General features: G+C 62.4%; 2 protein-coding genes across 5 annotated transcripts; both read left to right on the top strand.

Moving 5' to 3' along the window:
• Positions 1-1,889: 1,889 nt before the first annotated feature.
• LOC137452904 (carbonic anhydrase 15-like) lies at positions 1,890-9,106 on the top strand. The gene is made up of 8 exons (XM_068161722.1): positions 1,890-2,090; positions 3,808-3,843; positions 5,921-6,091; positions 6,333-6,493; positions 7,178-7,270; positions 7,609-7,675; positions 7,869-8,029; positions 8,628-9,106. The coding sequence occupies exons 1-8, from the start codon at positions 2,024-2,026 to the stop codon at positions 8,844-8,846; spliced, it is 975 nt and encodes a 324-aa protein (XP_068017823.1). The 5' UTR covers positions 1,890-2,023; the 3' UTR covers positions 8,847-9,106.
• A 3,524-nt stretch (positions 9,107-12,630) lies between these two features.
• On the top strand, positions 12,631-18,618 carry IQCD (IQ motif containing D). 4 transcript variants are annotated; one of them, XM_068161922.1, is made up of 5 exons: positions 12,631-13,152; positions 13,278-14,081; positions 15,650-15,883; positions 17,389-17,460; positions 18,106-18,618. In XM_068161922.1, exons 2-5 carry the CDS (start codon positions 13,365-13,367, stop codon positions 18,304-18,306), a joined length of 1,224 nt encoding a protein of 407 aa, XP_068018023.1. In that variant the 5' UTR covers positions 12,631-13,152; positions 13,278-13,364; the 3' UTR covers positions 18,307-18,618. The 4 variants fall into 4 exon arrangements, with proteins under 4 accessions (XP_068018023.1, XP_068018020.1, XP_068018022.1 ...); XM_068161919.1 differs by having other exon boundaries at positions 18,019-18,618; XM_068161920.1 differs by having other exon boundaries at positions 12,632-13,152; positions 13,278-14,027; positions 18,019-18,618.
• Positions 18,619-18,648: the final 30 nt, after the last annotated feature.

The following is an 18,648-nucleotide window of genomic DNA, read 5'->3' as shown; positions in this document are numbered from 1 at the left end:
CTGACCGTGAGCTCCCCACCAGCACCGTGGCAGCAGGAAACCAGCAAGCCCGGAGCAGCTCTTTGAAGGTTTGATCTGGTTCCTATAGAAACTGGAGCTTGCTCCTGCCTGGTGCCACTGCCAGCAGCCAGTGGTGCTCCCTAAGGACCAGTGCAGGAGCAGAGTATGGGCACAGCACCTCACTGCTGTCATTGCCTTTCCATGTGTCTCAGTGCCCTCTCTCCTTCTGTGTTCTGCTCCTACCTTTGGCACGGCCTTGCTGAGCGTTGCCAGGGTCTGTGTTCCCCTCTAGCCGTGCAGGGCTCTCCCCATGGGATCTCTAGCTGAGTCTGCCACTGCTTGCCCTGGCAGAGCCCTTTGTGGGGCAAGGGAGTTGTTCCCGACATGAGCTGTCCCTGCTCCTGCCCTCCTTGCCAAAACCCACTGGCTGCAGGCAGGTGATGGAGTCTGTGTCCCTTGGTGGGCTCCTGCCTTCGAGGGGGTCCTGGTCCCTGCCACATGCTGGAACTGCTCCTCTCCTTCCCGGCAGCAGGCTGCAGACCTGCTGAGACCTCCTCTCCCCTGCCCACCCAGTTCCAACTCGCTCCGGAAGGATGATCGCAGCCCTCTGCAAACTACCTCATCCCTGGGGCAGGGGCCAAGCGCCAGCCCTGGCGCAGATCCAGAGCAGCCTGGGGGAGCCCTGCGCTGCCGCCCGAACACGCGGGCCCTGCCCGGGGGCGGCAAGGCTGTCCCGGAGAGCCCCCTCTGAGGACGAGCCCCGCTGGGTGTGCTGTCCCCTGTCGCACACGGCAGCCAAGTGGCTCTGCTGAGCCGGAGCCCGGCCCTGGCCAAGCTGGCAGCAGGAGGCTCCTTCGCGCTGCCCTTGCGCCGCTGCTGCTTTGCTCATCCCGGCAGCGCCTCGGCAACGCTCCCGGCCAGGGCCGAGAGGGGCTGCAGGCTGTGGGCTCCGTGGCCTCCTTTCCTCTGCCGCCTGAAGTCGGCAGGGATATTTTAGGAGCATGTGCCAACACCACGCTCCTGTCTTCTCACCCCCTGCCCACCTGCCTGCTGGGAGTGCGGAGCTGCGCTGGCACCGTGCTGGCTCCTGTGCGCCCTGCCCGGACAGGTGCAATGGGGACAGCCTTCGCGGGGAGGAGCTGAACGCCTGCGTTCACCAGCGCAGGACGCCCGTGCCAGGCTCCCGAGATGCCCAGGTGGGTGCTGAGGCTCGTGCTCTGGCACTGCCCCTTGAGCTGCCATGGTGTGCTGCGACCTTGTGCCAGGGAAAGAGACGAATCTTGCCCCACCAGTGTGCTGCTCCTGGGTGGCCCGGGAGGGCTACCTGTGCCTTAAGGATGCTGGGGGGCTGCGGGGGGCTGCTGGGCTTTGCCTGGGGAGTGGCTTCTGTTTGCACTGATGAGCAGGATTTGGCCCACGGATCCCCATGGTATGGCCTTGCCCCATGGTCCTTGATGTGGTGCTCCAGCCTCAGCATGGGCACTACTAATGCTGGAGTGGGGAAGGCTGACCCACAGGCTCTGCCTGCAAAGAGTGGGCACCACTGGGGGGCGAGGGGCAGGATGGCACCCAGTGGGGATGCTGCCCACCCCTTGCTTTGGGGATGGCAAAAAGGGTGGTACTGGGGGGCCACCCTCTCACCCCTCGGAGGGCAGGAGGCCAGGCAGTGCTTTACACCCCTAGGCTATGCCAACCCTCTGCTCCCCTGCCTTCCCCTGCCTTGTCCCTGCCTCCTGCCCTTGGGCTGGCATCGAGCAGGGGCTTGGCACTACGCAGAGGGGCTGGCTGGGGGCCGGACCGCTCCCCCTTACCTCCCCCCCCCCGCCCCCCTCGCTCCCTCCTAGCATCCGAGGAGTTAAAACTCAGCCCTTGTGATGAATATTTAACAGCAGAGCACAGGCTGGAGCGGAGGATTTCTCCGGGCTGGCAGCGCTGCCTCCCGCCCCAGCCCTGCCGCCTGCCCGGGTGCACTGCGGAGGAGGCCGGGGGGCCCCCGCCCGCTGCTGCCCAGCCTGCCACCGGCATGGGGACACAAGGGCTGGGGATAACTTTCCTGACTTTGCCTCTCGTCGTGCGAGCAGCCACGGGAGGTGAGATGAGATGAGATACGAGATGCTCTGTCTGCCCATCCTCCTGGGGTAGCTGGGGTGGCTGGAGGGGCGGTGGGTCCCTGTGGTGGGAAGAGGACAGGGGGTCGTGGGGCTGGGGTGTGCCTGTGCCAGCCCCATTCATTTCCTTCGTGCCAGCCCCATTCATTCCCTTCGTGCCAGCCCCATTCATTTCCTTCATCTCAGTCCCATTCATTCTCTTTGTGTCGTTGGGGAGATGTGGGGCTGGGGTGCTGGAGGTAGGACCTGGGGGGCCTGGTCTGACTCAGGAACTGACTCCTGCCCTCCCACCATCCTCCTCCCCACTAGTGGATGGCCCCCAGTGCTGCCACACTCAGGGGGGTCCTGACCTGCCCGGGATGATCTATCCTAGCAGGAGATGTCTGGGCCAGGATCCCCCTGAGGAGTTGGGGTTGTGGGCTTCAGCCCATCTGCCACACCAAGGATGAAATGTTACTGTGCCAGGACCCAGGCACTGGGGTGCTCACCTGCATCTGTGCCAGGCTGGCAGCAGCAGGCACTACCTGGCTCCTGCCAGAAGATGCTTGAGGTCAGGCAAGGGTTGGTGGGGTGTTTCTGAGGGTGTTCCAGGAGCTTGGTTTCCCCCTGGACCGAGAGGAGAGCCTGAGGTCCCTGACCCAGGGACCCTCTGAGTCCTGCACCATCCTGCTCCTGACTCTCCTCTGGGGCTGGTGTCTCCTGTGCCACCAGAGTGAGGATTTGGAAGTGGTGCTGCAGGCTGGGGCCATGAGCAGCACAGGTGGAGGCAGGCTGGGTTGCCTGAGTCCTGCCAGTCTGAGTGGCTGGCACAAGAGCAGGGCTCAGCTTGCCTGCAGCCAGCCTGCTGGCACAGCTCCTTGGCCATCCGTGGAGACCACTCGTGTACGCTGACCCTGGCCAGCACTGGGCTGCTCTCTGCATCCTGGCAGGAGCAGTACAGGGTGCTGAGGAGGGAAGGGACATGCTCCCTGGCTCCCATCGTAGAGCTGATGATCCTGGATGGAGGTACAGACAGCAAGAGTAGAGCTCTGGCTTCCTTGTCATCCCCTTGGCATCCCCTCAGCATCCTCTCAGCATGCCTGCACCTGCTGCACTGGCACCAGGCATCAAGCACAGAGTCCCCACAGCCACTTAAGTGCAGGCAGCAGTGCTGGTGGGAGCTCAGCAGCTTCAGCTAAGCTGGCCCTGAGTGACAGGGTGAGTGTTGTCCCCGCAACGTGGGCACTGCCCATTGCCAGCCCCTGCCTGCTGCAGCCTCCAGCGGCCGCCTGCTGCTGCCAGCCCACCTGCGGGGAGCCGTGAGAGACACCGGGGAGGGCTGCAGCAGTCTCCCCCCTCCCTTGGCTCCCTGCTCAGCCGGGGCTGGCGGGGGACGGGGCATCTGGTGTAGTGTGAGGAGCTGCCCTGGCTGCCCAGGGTGGTGAAGAGGCAGAGGGGGCCCTGCAGCAGCCAGGGAAGGAGCCCCACGAGCAGCGAGGTTGTGCTGCCTGGGAGCGGTGCTGAGGGAGGTTTCCTTGCGGAGCGGCCGGGGGAGGCAGGGAGAGTGCGACAGCACCAGTGCCAAGAATAACTGGCATGAAGAGAAGTGCTGGCAGGACCTCTGGCTGTGCTCAGGGGTGCCCTGGCTGCTGGGGGTGGGCTTGGGGGGCGGGTGGGTGCCTGTCCCCATCAGCTGCCCTGAGCTCTCCTCTCTCCGCAGGGCAGTGGTGTTACGACTCGCAGGACCCCAGCTGCGGTGAGTGGTGCCCCTTGTGGGCCGGGGGCGTCGGGCTGCGGGGACTCCAACCCCTGTGCCGCCGCACAGTGCCTAGCTGAGGGGTGACCCTCAGCAGTATTGGCAGGGCTGCGGTGGGCAGCGTGGCTCGGAGCAGAGCGAATTCACCTGCACCACCCCGAGGTTGGCTGAGCCTCACTTCTAGGCTGGGTACAAGTGCCTGAGCTCCTTGGAGAGCTTCAGCCCTGGCTCCCTGCCCCAGCCAGGTCCAGGCGCAGCCCTGTCCCCCCCCCCCCCCCCTTCACCTGGAGCAAATGAATTGTGCCATTAGCAACCCCAGCCGGGCACAGGCATCGAGGGGGCCGTGGGGCACAGGAGGGACAGCTCCATTTGGGCAGGCAAACGGGGAAGGGAAGCATGGCTGGGGGCACTTTGTCTTGAAACATGTAAATGGCTTGTAAAAGGTTAATTAAGGATCAACGAGCATTTAATCAGCCGTCACGGCCCAGCCGGTTTATAGCTCTTGGGTTTACATGCCCCGTGCCCAGCGGCCGTGGTACACAGGCCGTGGCACTCCACTTCTCCCCGCTGGAGCAGGACTGGGTGATCCCAGCGAGTTAACATCAGCGGCCCGGCGGCGAGGGCAGCCTTCAGCAGCGGAGCAAGGCCGGTGGGAAGCGGCTCCGGGCAGCGCCGAGCCGGCCGTGTGCTCACAGCAGGGCCCCGGGTGATGGTTCCTTAATGAAGGCACCGAGTAATTGCTGGGGTCACCCAGCAGCACCATACCAGGGAGCTGGTGGGGCGGTGGCACGGACAGGCTGGCACTTCCCAGATTTCCCAGGCAGAAAGCTGCCTGTAGTACTGAGAGGAGAGGAGGCTGGGCACAGTGGGGTAGCAGGGGGTGAGCAAACTGTGGGTTTGGCCGGCCAAGAGGAAGGGAAGAGAATGTGAGAGCTGACCCATGGGATGCTGCTGGGGGCACAGCCCCTCCAGCCCCTCATCGTAGGGGATACAGAGGGTACTGGTGTGGGGGTCAGCCAAAGGCTGCCCAGCCACCACCTGTGCCAGAGCAGAGCCAACAGTGTCCAGGGAGGGATGCCCTGTGCTCCCCTGGGACTGGAGGATCCCAGGGTGGACAGGGCTGGAGCTGTCAGGGGACCTCCCATTCCCTGACTGGAACTGCATTGGCAGTGTCCGGTACCAACACCTCCACCCTGGCACCCGCAGCGTGGGCTGCCCTGTGGCTGCTGGGTGAAGGGTTGGGTATCACTGCAGCCACCCTGGAGCAGTGACCAGCAGAGTGGCAGGCTGTGGCCCACAATGCATGCTGCAAGAGAAGATGATGGCAGGGTGAGGGGGACAGTGAGGCACGTGTTTGAGGTGTGTGGTCTGGCTGTGGTGGCAGCCACAGGAAGCTCTGCTCAGCCCCCCCAGGCAGCACTGGGGATCTGCAGTGGGTCCTGCTGGCTGCCAGTGCTGCTGTGTCCCTGCCTAGCCTCTGCCACAGTGATGCCCCACCTGAGGATGGGCATCCTGTTGGCATGCAGAGCCCCACCTGGCATTTGCCCCAGGACAAGTGGTGTGGCCAGGCTGTGCTGCTGCCTGCCACCCCTGGCCCAAACCAGCCTGGCAGGGCTGAAATAGGCTAACCCCAAACCTTGTGTTCTGTGAAAGGGCTCCAAGCCCCCTGTCCCCTTCTTGGTGGCTGCAGTCTGCCCTTCGCCTGCAGGGGTGGTCTGTTCCCTCTGTGTAGAGCAACACCCAGTCCAGCCCTGGCATGAACCCCAGCCCAGGGGCTGTGGGGTGGGATGGTGGCCAGGACAGCCCCACAGTGGGGGCTGCTGGGCAAAATGGGATGGGAGAAAAGCCTGCTCTTCAGCAGCAGTGTGCAAGGATGGACACTGCTGCTGGGCTGAATATAGCCCCCAGCCCCACCAGGGAATCCTGCAGAGCTAGAGCCGAGGCTGCAGTAAGCCCCCACGTATCACCAGGGGGCCAGCACAACAGGGAGAGCAGGACTGGCAGGGCACACGGCCCCCCGCCAGGGGTGGCAAGCAGCTTGGTGGTTGAGAGCGGTGGCCCTGCTCCTCCTCTGCAGGCCCCAGCCACTGGAAGGAGCTCCAAGCTACCTGTGGTGGTGAGAAGCAGTCCCCAGTGAACATCGACCGGCGCCGGCTGCAGCGGGACAGCGGCCTGGGGGACATCCTCTTTGAGGGCTACGACCTGGCACCCCCTGGCAAGTGGAGGCTGACAAACGACGGGCACACAGGTGCGCGCTGTGCCCAGGCACTCATCCATGCCTGGGCTCCTTGGCCACCGCCCTGGCTGGGGATCAACTCTGCCACCATCCCTGGCTCCTCAGTGCCCTCCAGCTGCACTCACCCCGTGGGTTTGTGCCGGTGCTGGGGTGAGGCCTGGGGAGGGTAAGCCCAGCTGTGCAAGGGCTGTTGCCCATCCTAACCCCCCACTTCTTAAGGCCTCTTCCTCACCCTGTACCACTGCCCCTGCAGTGATGCTGAGCCTGATGAGTGAGTTGGCCTCGGAGCACCTCACCATCAGCGGCGGGGGCCTCCCCGGCAGGTACCGAGCACTGCAGCTCCACTTCCACTGGGGCAGCCTGGTCGGGAACGGCTCTGAGCACACCCTGGATGGACACCAACTCCCCATGGAGGTGGGTGAGAGAAGGCACCTGCTTTGCTCTTGGGGTGGCCCTGGTCCTCGGTGAGATGGGAAGGTGTGGTGCAGCTGTGCCCCTGCAGCAGGCTGCCCGGGCTCCAGTGCTGCGCCAGCGAGCTCCGCCGTGCTCCTGGTCACGGCAGCCTTGTGCCAGCGGTGGGACGCAGCCAGCCGCTGCTCGGCGCAGCCCTGTGCTCAGTGACTGACAGGAGGCTCAAGGTTGCTCTGCACTGTGGGTGGGCCAAGCTGCCTCGTCAGAGGCACTCAGCGGGGACGGGAGGGCTCTGCGCCCCGCCGGGGCCGCCGGCGGAGCCAGCGAATGCGAGCAAGAGCACACGGAGCCTTCTGGGGGAGAGAGGCTCCGAGCCTCTCAAATATTAATGACCTGCCAGTGGAGAGCAGAACTGATGTACTGTGGCTGGCAGGCTCCCCGGGACCATTGCCCCCCTTTGCCCAGCCCCTTCCAAAGGCGCCTGCTTCATTCGGGGGCTTTGATCCTCCCAGCGGCCGCCCTCTGGTAGCACCCGTGGCACTGAGAGGGCTTTCCTGGGAGCTCCTTGGCTCAGTCTCTGGCTGCATGTCCCCAGGCTGGACAGGGAGAGCCACGGGCAAGCATCCCACTGCTGAGGGGGCAGCCAGAGACAGCTGCCGATGCTTGGGCCCTCTGTGCTTTCCACAGCTGCACATCGTCCACATGAATGTCAAGTACCAGACGCTGGCAGAGGCCAAGCCGCACCCCGATGGGCTGGCTGTCCTGGGCTGCTTCTTCCAGGTGGGTCTGTGGGGGCTCATGAATGGGACCACCCCTTCCTTTTCAGGGAACCAGCTGCTCATGGTGCAGCTTGGGGAGGGTCCACATGGCCACTCCAGGGGAGTGAGGCAGGGCAGAGAGACTGGGTTAGTGTCAGAGGGTGCTGGGTAGCCTCATCAGTGAAAGGTGTCATGACTCCACCACTGGCTTCACGTAAGGGGGTCCTGGCTGGGAGCTTACCCACCCCCCCACTGCTCTGCAGCCACGTGGAGCTGGGGCCAGCTCTGTCGGTGGATGCTCACAGGTGCAGCATGACCCTGCTCGACCCTGCTCCAGCTGCTTACTCTCACCCCCCGCAGGTCTCTGAAGCTCCAAACGCCAACTACAACACCATCGTGGCGGGGCTGAGGAACATCTCCAGCGCCGGTGAGTCACCTCCTCACCGAGGCAGGGACAGACAGAGGAGAGACCTTGGTTTGGGAGGGAAGGGATGCACCCCGCAGGGTGGGCTGGGGGGTCCTGCTGGCCTGTGGGGCCACTGGCCTCCAGGGAAAGCAATGGAGGCAGCCCTGCTGTCCGCTCGGAGTCTCGGGCTGAACGCTCCTGTCCCACCCTGCAGGGCAGTCCGTGGATCTGGCCTCCACCTTCCGCCTGCAGACCCTGCTGCCCAGCCAGCTCTCTGGGTACTACCGCTACCAGGGCTCCCTCACCACCCCCGACTGCAGCCAGGCTGTCACCTGGACCATCTTCGAGGAGCCGGTGGAGATTGGACGGGAGCAGGTACTGTGTGCACAGCCCCGGGCACGCTGCACCCCCTGGGTGGCCACAAAGCAGCCCCTCTGCTCGAGCTTCACCTGACCCTGAGGCAGGGAAGGTTCTCCCTGTGCTCCTGGTACACCTGGCCATTGACAGAGCTGTGCCCACCTGCCAGTGGGGAGCAATCCTGCAGTGCTCTGCTGCCCAGCCCTGCTATTGATAAAGGGAAATGGAAGTGAACCCAGTGGAGCTCAGAAGAGGCTCCCAGGAGGTGGGTAGATGTATGGATGGAGTTCTCCTCTGCTGCCCAAGCATCTTAGCAGATGTATTTCCTTGAGGGTGTCATGGGCCAGCTGCTCTGTTAAGTGCTGGACACAGGCAGTGCCAGCCGATTAACTCCTCTCCAACTCCAAAGCTGATCCTCGCAGGACCCTGCCTCCGTGCTCGCCCTCTGGGTCTCAGGAGAGCGGCGAGGGGCCCCGAGGGGACAGCCAACTGGCACTGGGTCGCGTTGTGGGGTCCTGTGCCACGGGGAGCAGCACGGAAGGGGACTCGCAAGAGGGGTGGGAGCTCGGGGCGCCTGGCGAAGCGGCTGCCCACCTCTGCCTCTCCCCCTGTCTAGCTGCGGGCGTTCGTCAGCACCCTGCACTTCCCGGCCGACGGCCCCCAGCTCCTGACCATGACCAACAACTTCCGCCCACCGCAGCCCCTCGGCGGCAGGAAGGTCTTCGCCTCCCGGGCAGCCACGGCCAGCGGCGGGCCCCCGAGCCGGGGCTGCTGCGAGCTCCTCTCTCCCCTGCTCCTCCTGGTCCTGCTTGGCCCCTTCTCACCACACCCATAGGCTCTGCTCCAGCCTCTTGACAGCCTCCGCGTAAGCGCCGCTCTGCTGCGCTGCCGGCGGGGAGGCGACACACCTGGTGCATGGGAAACGGGGAAAGAAAGGTACAAAAGCACCTCGGGACCTCGGCTGGGCGAAGGTTTTGCAAACCTGGCTCTGCGCAGGGCCTGCAGCCTCCCTGTGCTGCTCCGGTAGCCAGCGGTGAGAGCCAGGGGAGGGGATGCTGGAGGGGCTGCAATAAAGCTGAGGTCCTCGCCGGTGGCTGTGGGTCGCTGCCTCTGATTCTGTGTCCCTTTGGCATTGCTGGGGCAAGGTGCGCGGCGTGGGGATGTGGGATGGCAGCTGGGTGGCACTCACGGGTACTGGCCCAGTGCATGACTATGCAGGTGGGCATGAGACCCCTCTGCTGTGCAATGACTCCCCCGGGCCCAATCCTGGCCCTGCACATGGCTTACGTTCCTGGCAGTCCCCGTGCTTGCAGGCTCTGCCCTGTTGCTGTCCAGGGGCTGGCTGCCGGAGGGACAGGCTGCTGCCAGGGTCACAGCACTCCTCAGTGCCCTGGGGCAGCATGCAGGAGCCGATGGCTCTTGCCAGTGCTGCTCCCATGCTGCCCAGCAAGGCAGGGGCAGAAGCAGTGCCAGGGGAATGGAGCAGTTCCCAACTAATATGTGGTTCCTAATTAATGTGCTGAGCTCCAGGCATGTTCCTGGCTCCTGAATTGCAGCTGTCAGAGCTCCCCCAGGTCGTTACCTGGGACCAGATCTGGTCGAGGTTTTCAGCATTTCTGAAAGGCTCCAGCCTGGCCCCAAGTCCAAGGGCTGGCTGTGGCACCCATGGGTGCAGGGGGCTGAGTATCCCCCTGGCACGGGGCTCGGGCTCCCTGTGAAGCTCACAGTATGGAAGAGGCGCAGCTGAAGCCCCTGTGGTCCCCCTGACAGCAGCTCCCAGGCCCCTGTGGGTGCTGGTGCTTCATAACGCCTAGATCTCAGCTCCGGGTTCTTGGAGCAGGGCAGGGCAGAGCTGGGGCCGGGGCCGGTGCCCTGGGCGCTGGCTGGGGGTACACCAGGGGTGCGCTGGTGGCAGCCAGCACCCGGCTCAGCACCTCAACGGCCCCGGCTGGAAGTGGCAGCCTCGCCCTGGGCGCAAGGGCTGGCGGCTGGTACGGAGCCTGTTATTGCGGGTAACGGCCCTGGCCCAGGAGCGCCAGCAGCCGTGGGACCTTGGCCTCCCCTCCCTGCGCCCCCTCCTCCCCGCGCCCCCTCCCCGTTCAGTGCACTCCCGCGGCACAGGCGCGGGCCGGCAGAGAGCAGTGGCGGCCGCCAGGGGGCGACAGCATCCCGGCTGCGGGCACTCGGACCCGCGCGTCCCCTCTGCCACTGTCACCCAGGTCGCCGCTGTCCTCCCGCGTCCCCTGATCCCTCTGTCACCTGTGTCCCCCTGTGTCGTCCCACGGTCCTCCCCTGTCCTCTGTGCTGCTGTCCCCCACGTCTTCCCGAATCCCCCTCTCTCCTCTTGTGTCCCCGGTGCCCCGGGTGGCACTGCCACTCCTGTTCCTCCCTTGCCCTGCTGCTTTGGATGCAGCCCAGGGTACAGTTTGCCCTCTGGGTTGCTGGTGCACATTGCTGCCTTGTGCCCAGCTTTTCATCCAGCTAACCCTGCTGGCCTGGCATGGCCTGGCACAGCTGGAGGCCATTCCCTCTCATTCTGTCGTTAGTACTGGTGAGAGGAGACCAGGACCTACCTCTGTGCACCCTCCTCAGGGGGCTGGAGAGAGCAAGAGCTCTGTGCCCACCTAAGCCACCAGCACCAGGGGTTTATGAGGAAGCCATTGGAAGCTGTGGCAAAGGCCCTACGGGAGCCCAGGCACACAACATCACAGCCTCACCCTCACCCACCAGGCAGTCTGCTTGGCACAGATGAGGCTGCTCAAGCAGGAGCTGCCCTTCACAAACCCAGGCTGGCTGGGCCTGATCCCCTGACTGTCCTGATTAGGGCCAGGATTCGTAGCAGGATTCATAGTGGGATTTGGGTCTGGTTTGGAGAAGGAGGAAGATCCTGGCCTGGATCAAAACCAGTGTGACCAGCAGGTCAGTTTGTATCTCTTTCATTTTTCTGGTCCTGCTTCCATTAAAGCTTGTGCAGTTTCTTTCCCAGACATCAGTCTAGGCCCTTTCTGGGGGGCAGATGGGTGTCTGCCTTCCTCAGCTGGGCTTGAGTAGCACTGAAAGGCAAGAAGAGATGCCTTGAGGTAAAAAGCAAGGAAGTGACCAAGAAAACCCCGGAGCCATCAAGGGCTGACCTGTGCTGGCCACCCCAGGGGCTTTCTGGGAAGCTGCTGAGACAAGGACTGGCTTAAACCCAAGTGAAAGCTTCTGGATTTGGTTCAGGTGTTCCCACACAACATCTGGGCTGTTGTTTGAACGCTGCCAGGAGATCCTGGCTCTGGCAGCTGTGAAATGTGCCACCCAGCCAAGACCCAACACAGGTTGCTGCAGGCATCGGCTCCAACTCTCGGCTGCCTGGTCTGCAGCAGCCCTGTCCTACAGGCACTTTGGACTCTCCTGGCCGTGTCTGGTCCCCACAGCATCCTGGAGCACTGAGTCTCAGCATTTATTGCTGCAAGGTGCTGGAGCCTTCTCTAGAGAACTTTCAACCCCTCCTGGTCATTGTGCTCCTGGGCAAGCTGCTGTGGGTGTCCTGCTCCAGCAGGGTGGACTGGGTGATCTCCACAGGTCCCTCCCCCGCCCTCCAGGCTGGGATTCGATGACTCTTCCTCCCGTGCCACCAGCGCTCTCCGGGAGGTTTTCCTCTCCCGCTGCTGCTTCTGTCGCTGCCCGCAGCTGCCTGCAGGGGGCGCTGCGCCTCTCGATTGCTGGCGTCCTGGCGCTCCGCGGGGCTCTGCCTCTTCAGCACCGCAGCGTGGGCTGGGGTCCCCCGGTTCGAGGCTGCGTCCTCCGACGGCGCTCAGCACAGCATTACCCTTCCGTGAGCTCTCCGCAGCAGGGCCCCGCGTCAGAGGCTCCCGCGTCACGCCCAGCAGCTGCCGTGGGTGGGTCTGCGGCCATTCCCTTGTCTGTCGGTCCGGCGGGCAGGTCTCGCGGGGCACTGCCGCGCTCCCCCCGCTTCGCTTTTGCTCTTTTGCGGCGGAGCAGGGCCTGGGAGAGTTGATCTCAGCGGGTAGAAAGTTTATTTTCTGTCTTCTTTTTAGTCCTCTCCGGAATGCATTGCGCGGGGCCCGCAGGGAGCGCCGCTGTGAGCACACGCCGCTCGGGAAGCCGCCGGCAGCCCACAACGGAACCCGCCCCGCCCCTCCCCGCAGGGCCGCATTGGCCCTTCCCACCTCCCCCTCCCTGGCCCCGCCGCCAACGTGGCGACCGCCCCTTCCACAGCGGTTCGCCGCTGCGGCACATTTCATTGGACAGCGGTGCTGCCCATCAAGGGAGCGACGGCGCTGAGAGGCGGGCGCCGCAAGGGGCGGGATTGAACCTATCGCCATTGGCTGACGGGAGAGGGCCCGCCCCCAGTCTTGGTTGCCTAGCAACAGCAAGGGCTCTGGCGTCGGGCGGGCGGCCCGGGACGGCGGCAAGGAGCGGGAGGGGGAGCGGGAGGGGGAGCGGGAGGGGGAGCGGGAGGGGGAGCGGGAGGGGGGAGGGGGGAGCGGGAGCGGGAGCGGGAGCGGGGAGGGGGGAGCGGGAGGGGGAGGGGGGAGCGGGAGCGGGAGCGGGAGGGGGAGCGGGAGCGGGAGCGGCAGCGGCAGCGGCAGCGGCAGCGGCGCGGAGCTGAAGGCAGCCCGAGACCCCCGAGCCCCGGAAGCTGCTCTCTGAGGCGCTCCCGACCCCCCGAGCGCCTCCCTGCGCCGCCGTACCGGCAGGCCCCGACTCTCCGCAGGGCCCCGTGCTGCTCCCGGCGCCGCGCGGGGCCCCACCCCCGCCTCTGGCTCTTTCCTGGGGGCTTCCCGAGCTGCCCTGGCCCCCGCTGTCCACAGCCCCACACTTTCTCTCCGTGCCAGCCCCCCCGCCCCGTCCCTGTCGGCGCACCCCATGGCGCCCAGCTGCCCCCCGGCGGCGCCAGGGCTGGAGGGGTGGAGGTTTGCCTCTCACAGTGGGAACTCTTCCCTCCTGCAGGGTGGCTCCGGGGAGCTGCAGGCTTCCCTGCACACCGCAGGGGCTGCAGAGCTGCGGACTGTGCCTTCTGCCCCGCTGCTGCTCGGGAGCCTTCCTCTCACCGCTCGTCAAACGCAGCCGTCCGCTGCTCTGCTCCTTTTCCGTGCGCCTTCCACAGCCTCTCTGGGATGGAGAGCAGCTCTGAGGTACTGCCCAGGCGCTGATCCTGTGCCCAGAGCCAGGGGCAGCTCCAGTGAACTGAGATCCCTGTGCTTTGTTCCATGCCACGTCGTTCCTCTAATGCTGTCACCACCTTTTCTTCTGTTTAAAGATCTAAGACAGAAGAATACATGAGACTGAGTCTCACCTCCTGTCAGAGATCCTAGACCTGTAAAGCACTCGGCTCACAACTGAAGCCATGGCAACAGAGGATCCAGCTGCACTCCAAGTGCCATCTCAGGATGTAGAGCAAAGGAAAAGGCCGTCGTGGAAGGGCAAGGCAACTCCAGGGAAGGAAGAAGTCATATCAGGTGACACCAGGAGGCTAGAGACAGACAGAATCATTACTGTCTTGGATGAGACCATGGCCAAGCTGGAGATGAGCAGCTTGATCCCACACATTGTTGACTCTCTGGACAGGTTTGCTGATGTGCTGGGACCTGAGATCACAGACTGCCTGATCCAGCACCAGAAGCTTTGCTTTGAAATGGAGCAGCTGCTTGGTAGCCCTGAGGGAGAGGCCAGCATGAGAAGTGAGGAGCAAGAGGGCTGGCTCTGTCAGCTGGAGGAACGTCTCTCACGTTCTGTTCGAGCCATCCTGAGGCTCATGCTGGCCAACCCTTCCCTGTGCCAGGCTCTGGAGCTGGAGACTTGGGCAAGGAAGTCACCAGCTGAAGGCTTTCTCAAAGCTTTTGGGCAGTTCAGGAACTTTGTGATTGAAAGACTCCTGACTAGTCCTGGGGAAGAGGAAGGAAGGCTTCTGCTGATGGAAAACATCTCCCTCCAGATACAGCAAAGCACTGAAGCAAGCACAGCTCTCCAGGCAGAGCTGGCAGCAGTGAGCCAGGCTGGAGAGCAGGAGGTAGGATGTTGTAGGAACATTCTTCCAACAGAGAGTTACAGAATCCAAACTCTGGTAAGCCAAACCTCAGCCCTTCCCTGCAGTCAGCTGCTAAAGAGGGAGTTCCAGGAATGAGCTCTAAGCCAGGGCCTAAGTTTAAAGGCTCTGTTTTCATCATAAAATGCCATGGGAAATGCTTGTTAGATTAAAAGAAAGAAAACAAAAACCAGCTTGAGTTTGGCCTGGTTGGGGGCAGCTGGAGTGACACAAGTGGCTGAGTTTAGAGAGGAGCTGGAGGACAGGCACAGGCTGCTGCAGTGGTGCTTTGGCAGGGCTGCAGTGCCAGCTGCGAGCTGCCAGCTCCAGGCTTGGGTCAGTGCTGAGGGAATGATGAAGACTCATTCCAGGGAGAGGTTGCTGTGATTAAAATCCATTTTTAATGTCTTGCTCTGCTTTCACTCATGCTTAAAACCAACATTTCTGTGGCCTCCAGCTCCCTAACATGAGTTGCCTGAGAGCAGTGTGTGATGACAGACTGAGAGAGTTGGGGCTGCTCAGCCTGGAGAAGAGAAGGCTCCAGGAAGACCTTAGAGCAGCCTTGCAGTGCCTGAAGGGGTTCCAGGAGAGCTGGGGAAGGACTTGTGACAAGGGCTGAGAGGGACAGGTTGAGGGACAAGGGATTGAAGCTTGAGGAGGGCAGATTGAGGCTGGAGAGTAGAAAGAAATTCTTTAGAGTGAGGCTGGGGAGACTGAACAGGCTGCCCAGGGAGGCTGTGGCTGTCCCTTCCCTGGAGGTGGTCAAGGCCAGCTTCCAAATGGCAGCTTCCAGGCTTGCTCTGTCAGGCTCTGGGCAGTGGCAGCCCAGCCCCTGGGCTCCTGAGAAGCCATCCTTTGCTTTGCTCTCTCCTTCATGCAAGCAGGGTTGGAGGGGAAGGTTTTGTCATGTGCTTGCTGTGCTGAATGGTGCTAAGGGAGACAAGGACCTGCTCCCCCCATCCCCTCTGCTCCTTGGAGATCATCAGTTGAGACTCAACTTCCTGAGTCCTGCCTCTGGGTCCACCACAGCCCCCATAGCTCTTGCTGAGCTAAAGATCCCCTCTGGGGCTGCTCTTCTCCAGGCTCAGCAGCCCTAGGGCTCTACCTTTCTCCCTCATTCAGCTGCTCCAGGCCCCTCAGCATCTTTGTAGTCCACAGATCTAAGAAGAAACTACAAAGATGCTGAGGGGCCTGGAGCATGGGGCTCCAGGAGCTGTGGGGGGCGAGAGGCTGGAGTCAGACTCTTGGCAGTGATGCCCAGGACAGGACAAGGGCCAAAGGACACAAACTGGAGCCTAGAAGGTTCCATCTGAATAGGGGGAGGTTTGGTGTGAGGCTGCTGGAGGCCTGGAGCAGGCTGCCCAGAGAGGTTGTGGAGTCTCCTTGTGTGGAGAGCATCCAACCCCCCTGGGCACTGTGCTCCTGGGCAAGCTGCTGTGGGTGCCCTGCTGGAGCAGGGGGGTTGGACTGGGTGATCCCCAGGGGTCCTTTCCAACCCCACCCTGCAGGGATTTTGTGCTCTCCTCCACCTTTGCAGGGGTGCCTTACTCCTTTTGCCCCCTTATGCCTCAGTAGCATTTCTCTGTGGCATTTCTTACTGCATCTAGATGCACAAGAAGGACCAAGAGATCCAAGACCTCAAAACCAGCATGCAAGATCTGGCCAAAGACTCCAAGGCTGGCATCCAGCAGATTGAGCAGGAAGGAGACAGACAGCGTGAGAATGAGCTTCAGTCCTGCCAGGCCAAGTGTGGCAGGCTGCAGGAGGGCAAGGAGCAGCTGGGAGCACAGCTCAGTGCCCTCATCCTGCAGCATCGAGCATCAGAGCTGGACCTCAAGCAGGTACATGGGAGGAGAGCTGCAGCAGGGATTTCAGTCCTTGTGCAGTGCTGTCAGCTCTGGTGCTGGGAGCAGGCCTGGGGGCCCTGCTAGCTCCTGGCAGTGTGCACATGGTGCTTGTCAGCCTGTACCTGCTCTGTCCTCATGCTCTGCTGATTGCAGTGGAAAGCAGCCCTGCAGCGACAGCAGGGACAGAGCCTGCTGACAGCTCCTCCTCCTGCCTGCTGACCCAGCACTGGGACATCCCCCACAGAGGTGACAGCAAGGTGGGCAAGGCCTGTGCTGGGCAGGGTGAGCAGAGCAAACATCACACTGGCCTCAGGAGGCCATCTCTCAGAGCTGGTGGCAGCTGCTCTGGGGAGCTGAGCTGTTCCCACTCTGGCTGCCAAGCAGCTGAGCTGAACGAGGGAGAGAGGGATTCATCCCTGAGCTGAGCAGGCCCAGCAGGAGGAAGGAGCAGCAGCAGCAGGCTCAGGCTGCTGTATCCCCAGCTCTGCCCTGGGCTGTGCCCTGGCATGCTGGTGCCACAGGGCACCAGGAATCTAGAACTGGGAAAAGAGTGGTGGTGTTTTTTCTCTCCTGCTGGGTGTTTCCTCCAGACAAGCACTGGCTTCCCATGGGCAGGACCACACACACACACTGGGGCAGCTTTCATTCCCCTGTTGGATGATGTAGGGCCAAGGGACAGCAGGGCTGGGCATGCACAAAGCATCAGCTGCAAGTCAGAGCACCGGGCACAATCCCAGCCCCACCTCTCTACCCCTCCTCTGGTGCAGTGGGGTTATGAAGCAGTCTCCTGAGGCTGCAGCCCTGCAGGTTTTGCTGGTGAGCTGCTCAGCTCTCTCTGCTGCTCAGGCAGACAGATACTGGCCAGTGTGGTTTCCTTTTCCCTTCCCCTGCATATCTTCTGCCACTGTGTGGCCCAAGGTTGCCATTGTGGCCCTAAATATCTGAGGTCTGACCTCATACTGGCCCTTAGGCTGCCTTGGTGAATCAGAATCTCACAGAAAGCAGTGTGGCCCTCTGATGCTCTCCAGCTGATCTTTCTTTTGATGGTTCCTCGGGACACAGGCACAGCAGCTTGGGGTAGACTGCCTGCAGCTGGTGAAGTGGTTTGCAGCTGGACAGATCTCTGTGTTGCAAAAGGCACCAGGCCCTTCTGCCCTGCTTTCATGTTGGCAGTTCCCCGTTGCTTGGGTTTAGGCTGGTTGGCCCAGTCTGGGGATGACTTGCCACATGCCACTGCAAATGCTCACTTCCTGCTGCAGAATGCACCTTTCAGCTGCCTTTCAACCCCTCAGCTCCATGCTGTAAACCAAATAAGGCACTTCTGGCCTCAGGGAATGTCCCTTGGGAATCCTCAAACCAGGACAAGCAGAGCTGTGGCAGCTGGAGGAAGCTTGCCACAGGGAGGAGGTGCAGGGTGCTGGAGCTGGGGGCTGCTGCACTCAGGCTACCCTGCACCAGGCCTGGGGGCTGTGGGGAACCTCTCCTGGTTTGTGTTCCAGAGGAAGCACAGATTGGAGACAGAAATACTGAAGTGGATGCAGAAATACAAGACAGACATGGGAGAAAAACAGGTATCACCTGGAGGGGCTTTGCTGCCCCATGGGGGTGGCCAAGCAGACTCAAGAGCAAACTGCAGGGGGTCACCAAGCCACAGGGCAAGGTCCTGCGCCTGGGTGGGGCCAGTCCCAGGCACAGAGCCAGAGCTGGGGAGGGACTGTTGGCAGAGGCACAGAGTGACAGGCCCAGGGGGATGGCTTCACACTGGCAGAAGCTGGACTGAGCTGAGGCCTTAGGAGAAATTCTTCCCCACGAGGGTGATGAGGCCCTGGAACAGCTTGCCCTGTTGTGGGCTGTGGAAGTGTTCAGATCTAGGCTGGATGAGGCCTTGAGGAAGGAGATGTCCCTGCCCCTGGCAGGGGGGTGGAACTAGGTGATCTTAAGGTCTGCTCCAACTGGAAGCAGTCTCTGATTCTGTGACCTCATGGAATTCCCTGGGTACTGGGCATGTGTGCCCTGTTGGAGTCCCTGTCTGAGTCCCCTAAAGGCTTAGCTCAGCTCCCAGCTGTGGTGCTGCCTGGATTTGGGATGGGTTCAAGGGTTGCTCTGCTGAGTATCTGCTGTCTTGCTAGGCTGAGTATGAGGAGGTTGCTGCTGCCTACAGCCAGGAGAAGGCCCAGCTGTCCCTGCTGAGGGAGAAACGTGTTGTGCTCCTCCAGGAGTACTCCCAGATTGAGGAGGAGCGCAGGAGACAGCAGGAGAAGGAGGAGGCGGCTTTGGAGGAGTTGAACACCAAGACTCTTGCTGCCACCTGCATCCAGGCCTTCTGGAGAGGATACTTAGTCCGATCCCTCTTCAGCTTTAAAAAGAAGACAAAGAAGGGCAAGGGCAAGGGCAAGGGCAGGAAGGCCAAGAAATAATGCCCCAAGTGTGTTCTTTCTCTTCCTGGCAAAGCTGCTGATCCCACTGGGACTGAGAGCTGCCAGACAAGAGCAACGAGAGGGCATTGGCCAGTGCTGAGGCTGCCTCTCACCGTGGGAGCACCTCCCTGAGGCCATGTCTCACCACCTCAGCTTTGGCTTTGCTACCCCTGCGAGGGGGAGGATGTCTTCTGAGCCCCTCTTGTCTCCTTGGCTTTAGCCTCCTTGCTTGTCCATCAGGGCCCCATTCTGTTCTTACTAAAGATGGAAATAAAGTAATTGCTGGGGCAGGATGAGGCCCTTGCTGTTGGAGTAGTTTACTCTCAGGCTGCTTCTTGCCCT

Source organism: Melanerpes formicivorus, unplaced genomic scaffold (genome assembly GCF_026170545.1).
Source record: "Melanerpes formicivorus ecotype bairdi unplaced genomic scaffold, bMelFor1.0.p_v2 SCAF_60, whole genome shotgun sequence".
In the NCBI taxonomy this organism is placed as follows: domain Eukaryota; kingdom Metazoa; phylum Chordata; class Aves; order Piciformes; family Picidae; genus Melanerpes; species Melanerpes formicivorus.
Note: the sequence above shows the minus strand (reverse complement) of the source record. Positions and strands in the feature narration are given on the sequence as shown.

Excerpts from the sequence above, each read along its gene's own strand:
- IQCD (XM_068161919.1), top strand. The coding sequence starts at position 13,365 with ATGGCAACAGAGGATCCAGCTGCACTCCAAGTGCCATCTCAGGATGTA. Across the intron at positions 14,082-15,649 it reads GTTACAGAATCCAAACTCTG|ATGCACAAGAAGGACCAAGA; the intron begins GTAAGCCAAACC and ends TACTGCATCTAG. Across the intron at positions 17,461-18,018 it reads CAGACATGGGAGAAAAACAG|GCTGAGTATGAGGAGGTTGC; the intron begins GTATCACCTGGA and ends CTGTCTTGCTAG.
- LOC137452904 (XM_068161722.1), top strand. The coding sequence starts at position 2,024 with ATGGGGACACAAGGGCTGGGGATAACTTTCCTGACTTTGCCTCTCGTC. Across the intron at positions 2,091-3,807 it reads CGTGCGAGCAGCCACGGGAG|GGCAGTGGTGTTACGACTCG; the intron begins GTGAGATGAGAT and ends CTCTCTCCGCAG. Across the intron at positions 8,030-8,627 it reads TGGAGATTGGACGGGAGCAG|CTGCGGGCGTTCGTCAGCAC; the intron begins GTACTGTGTGCA and ends CCCCCTGTCTAG.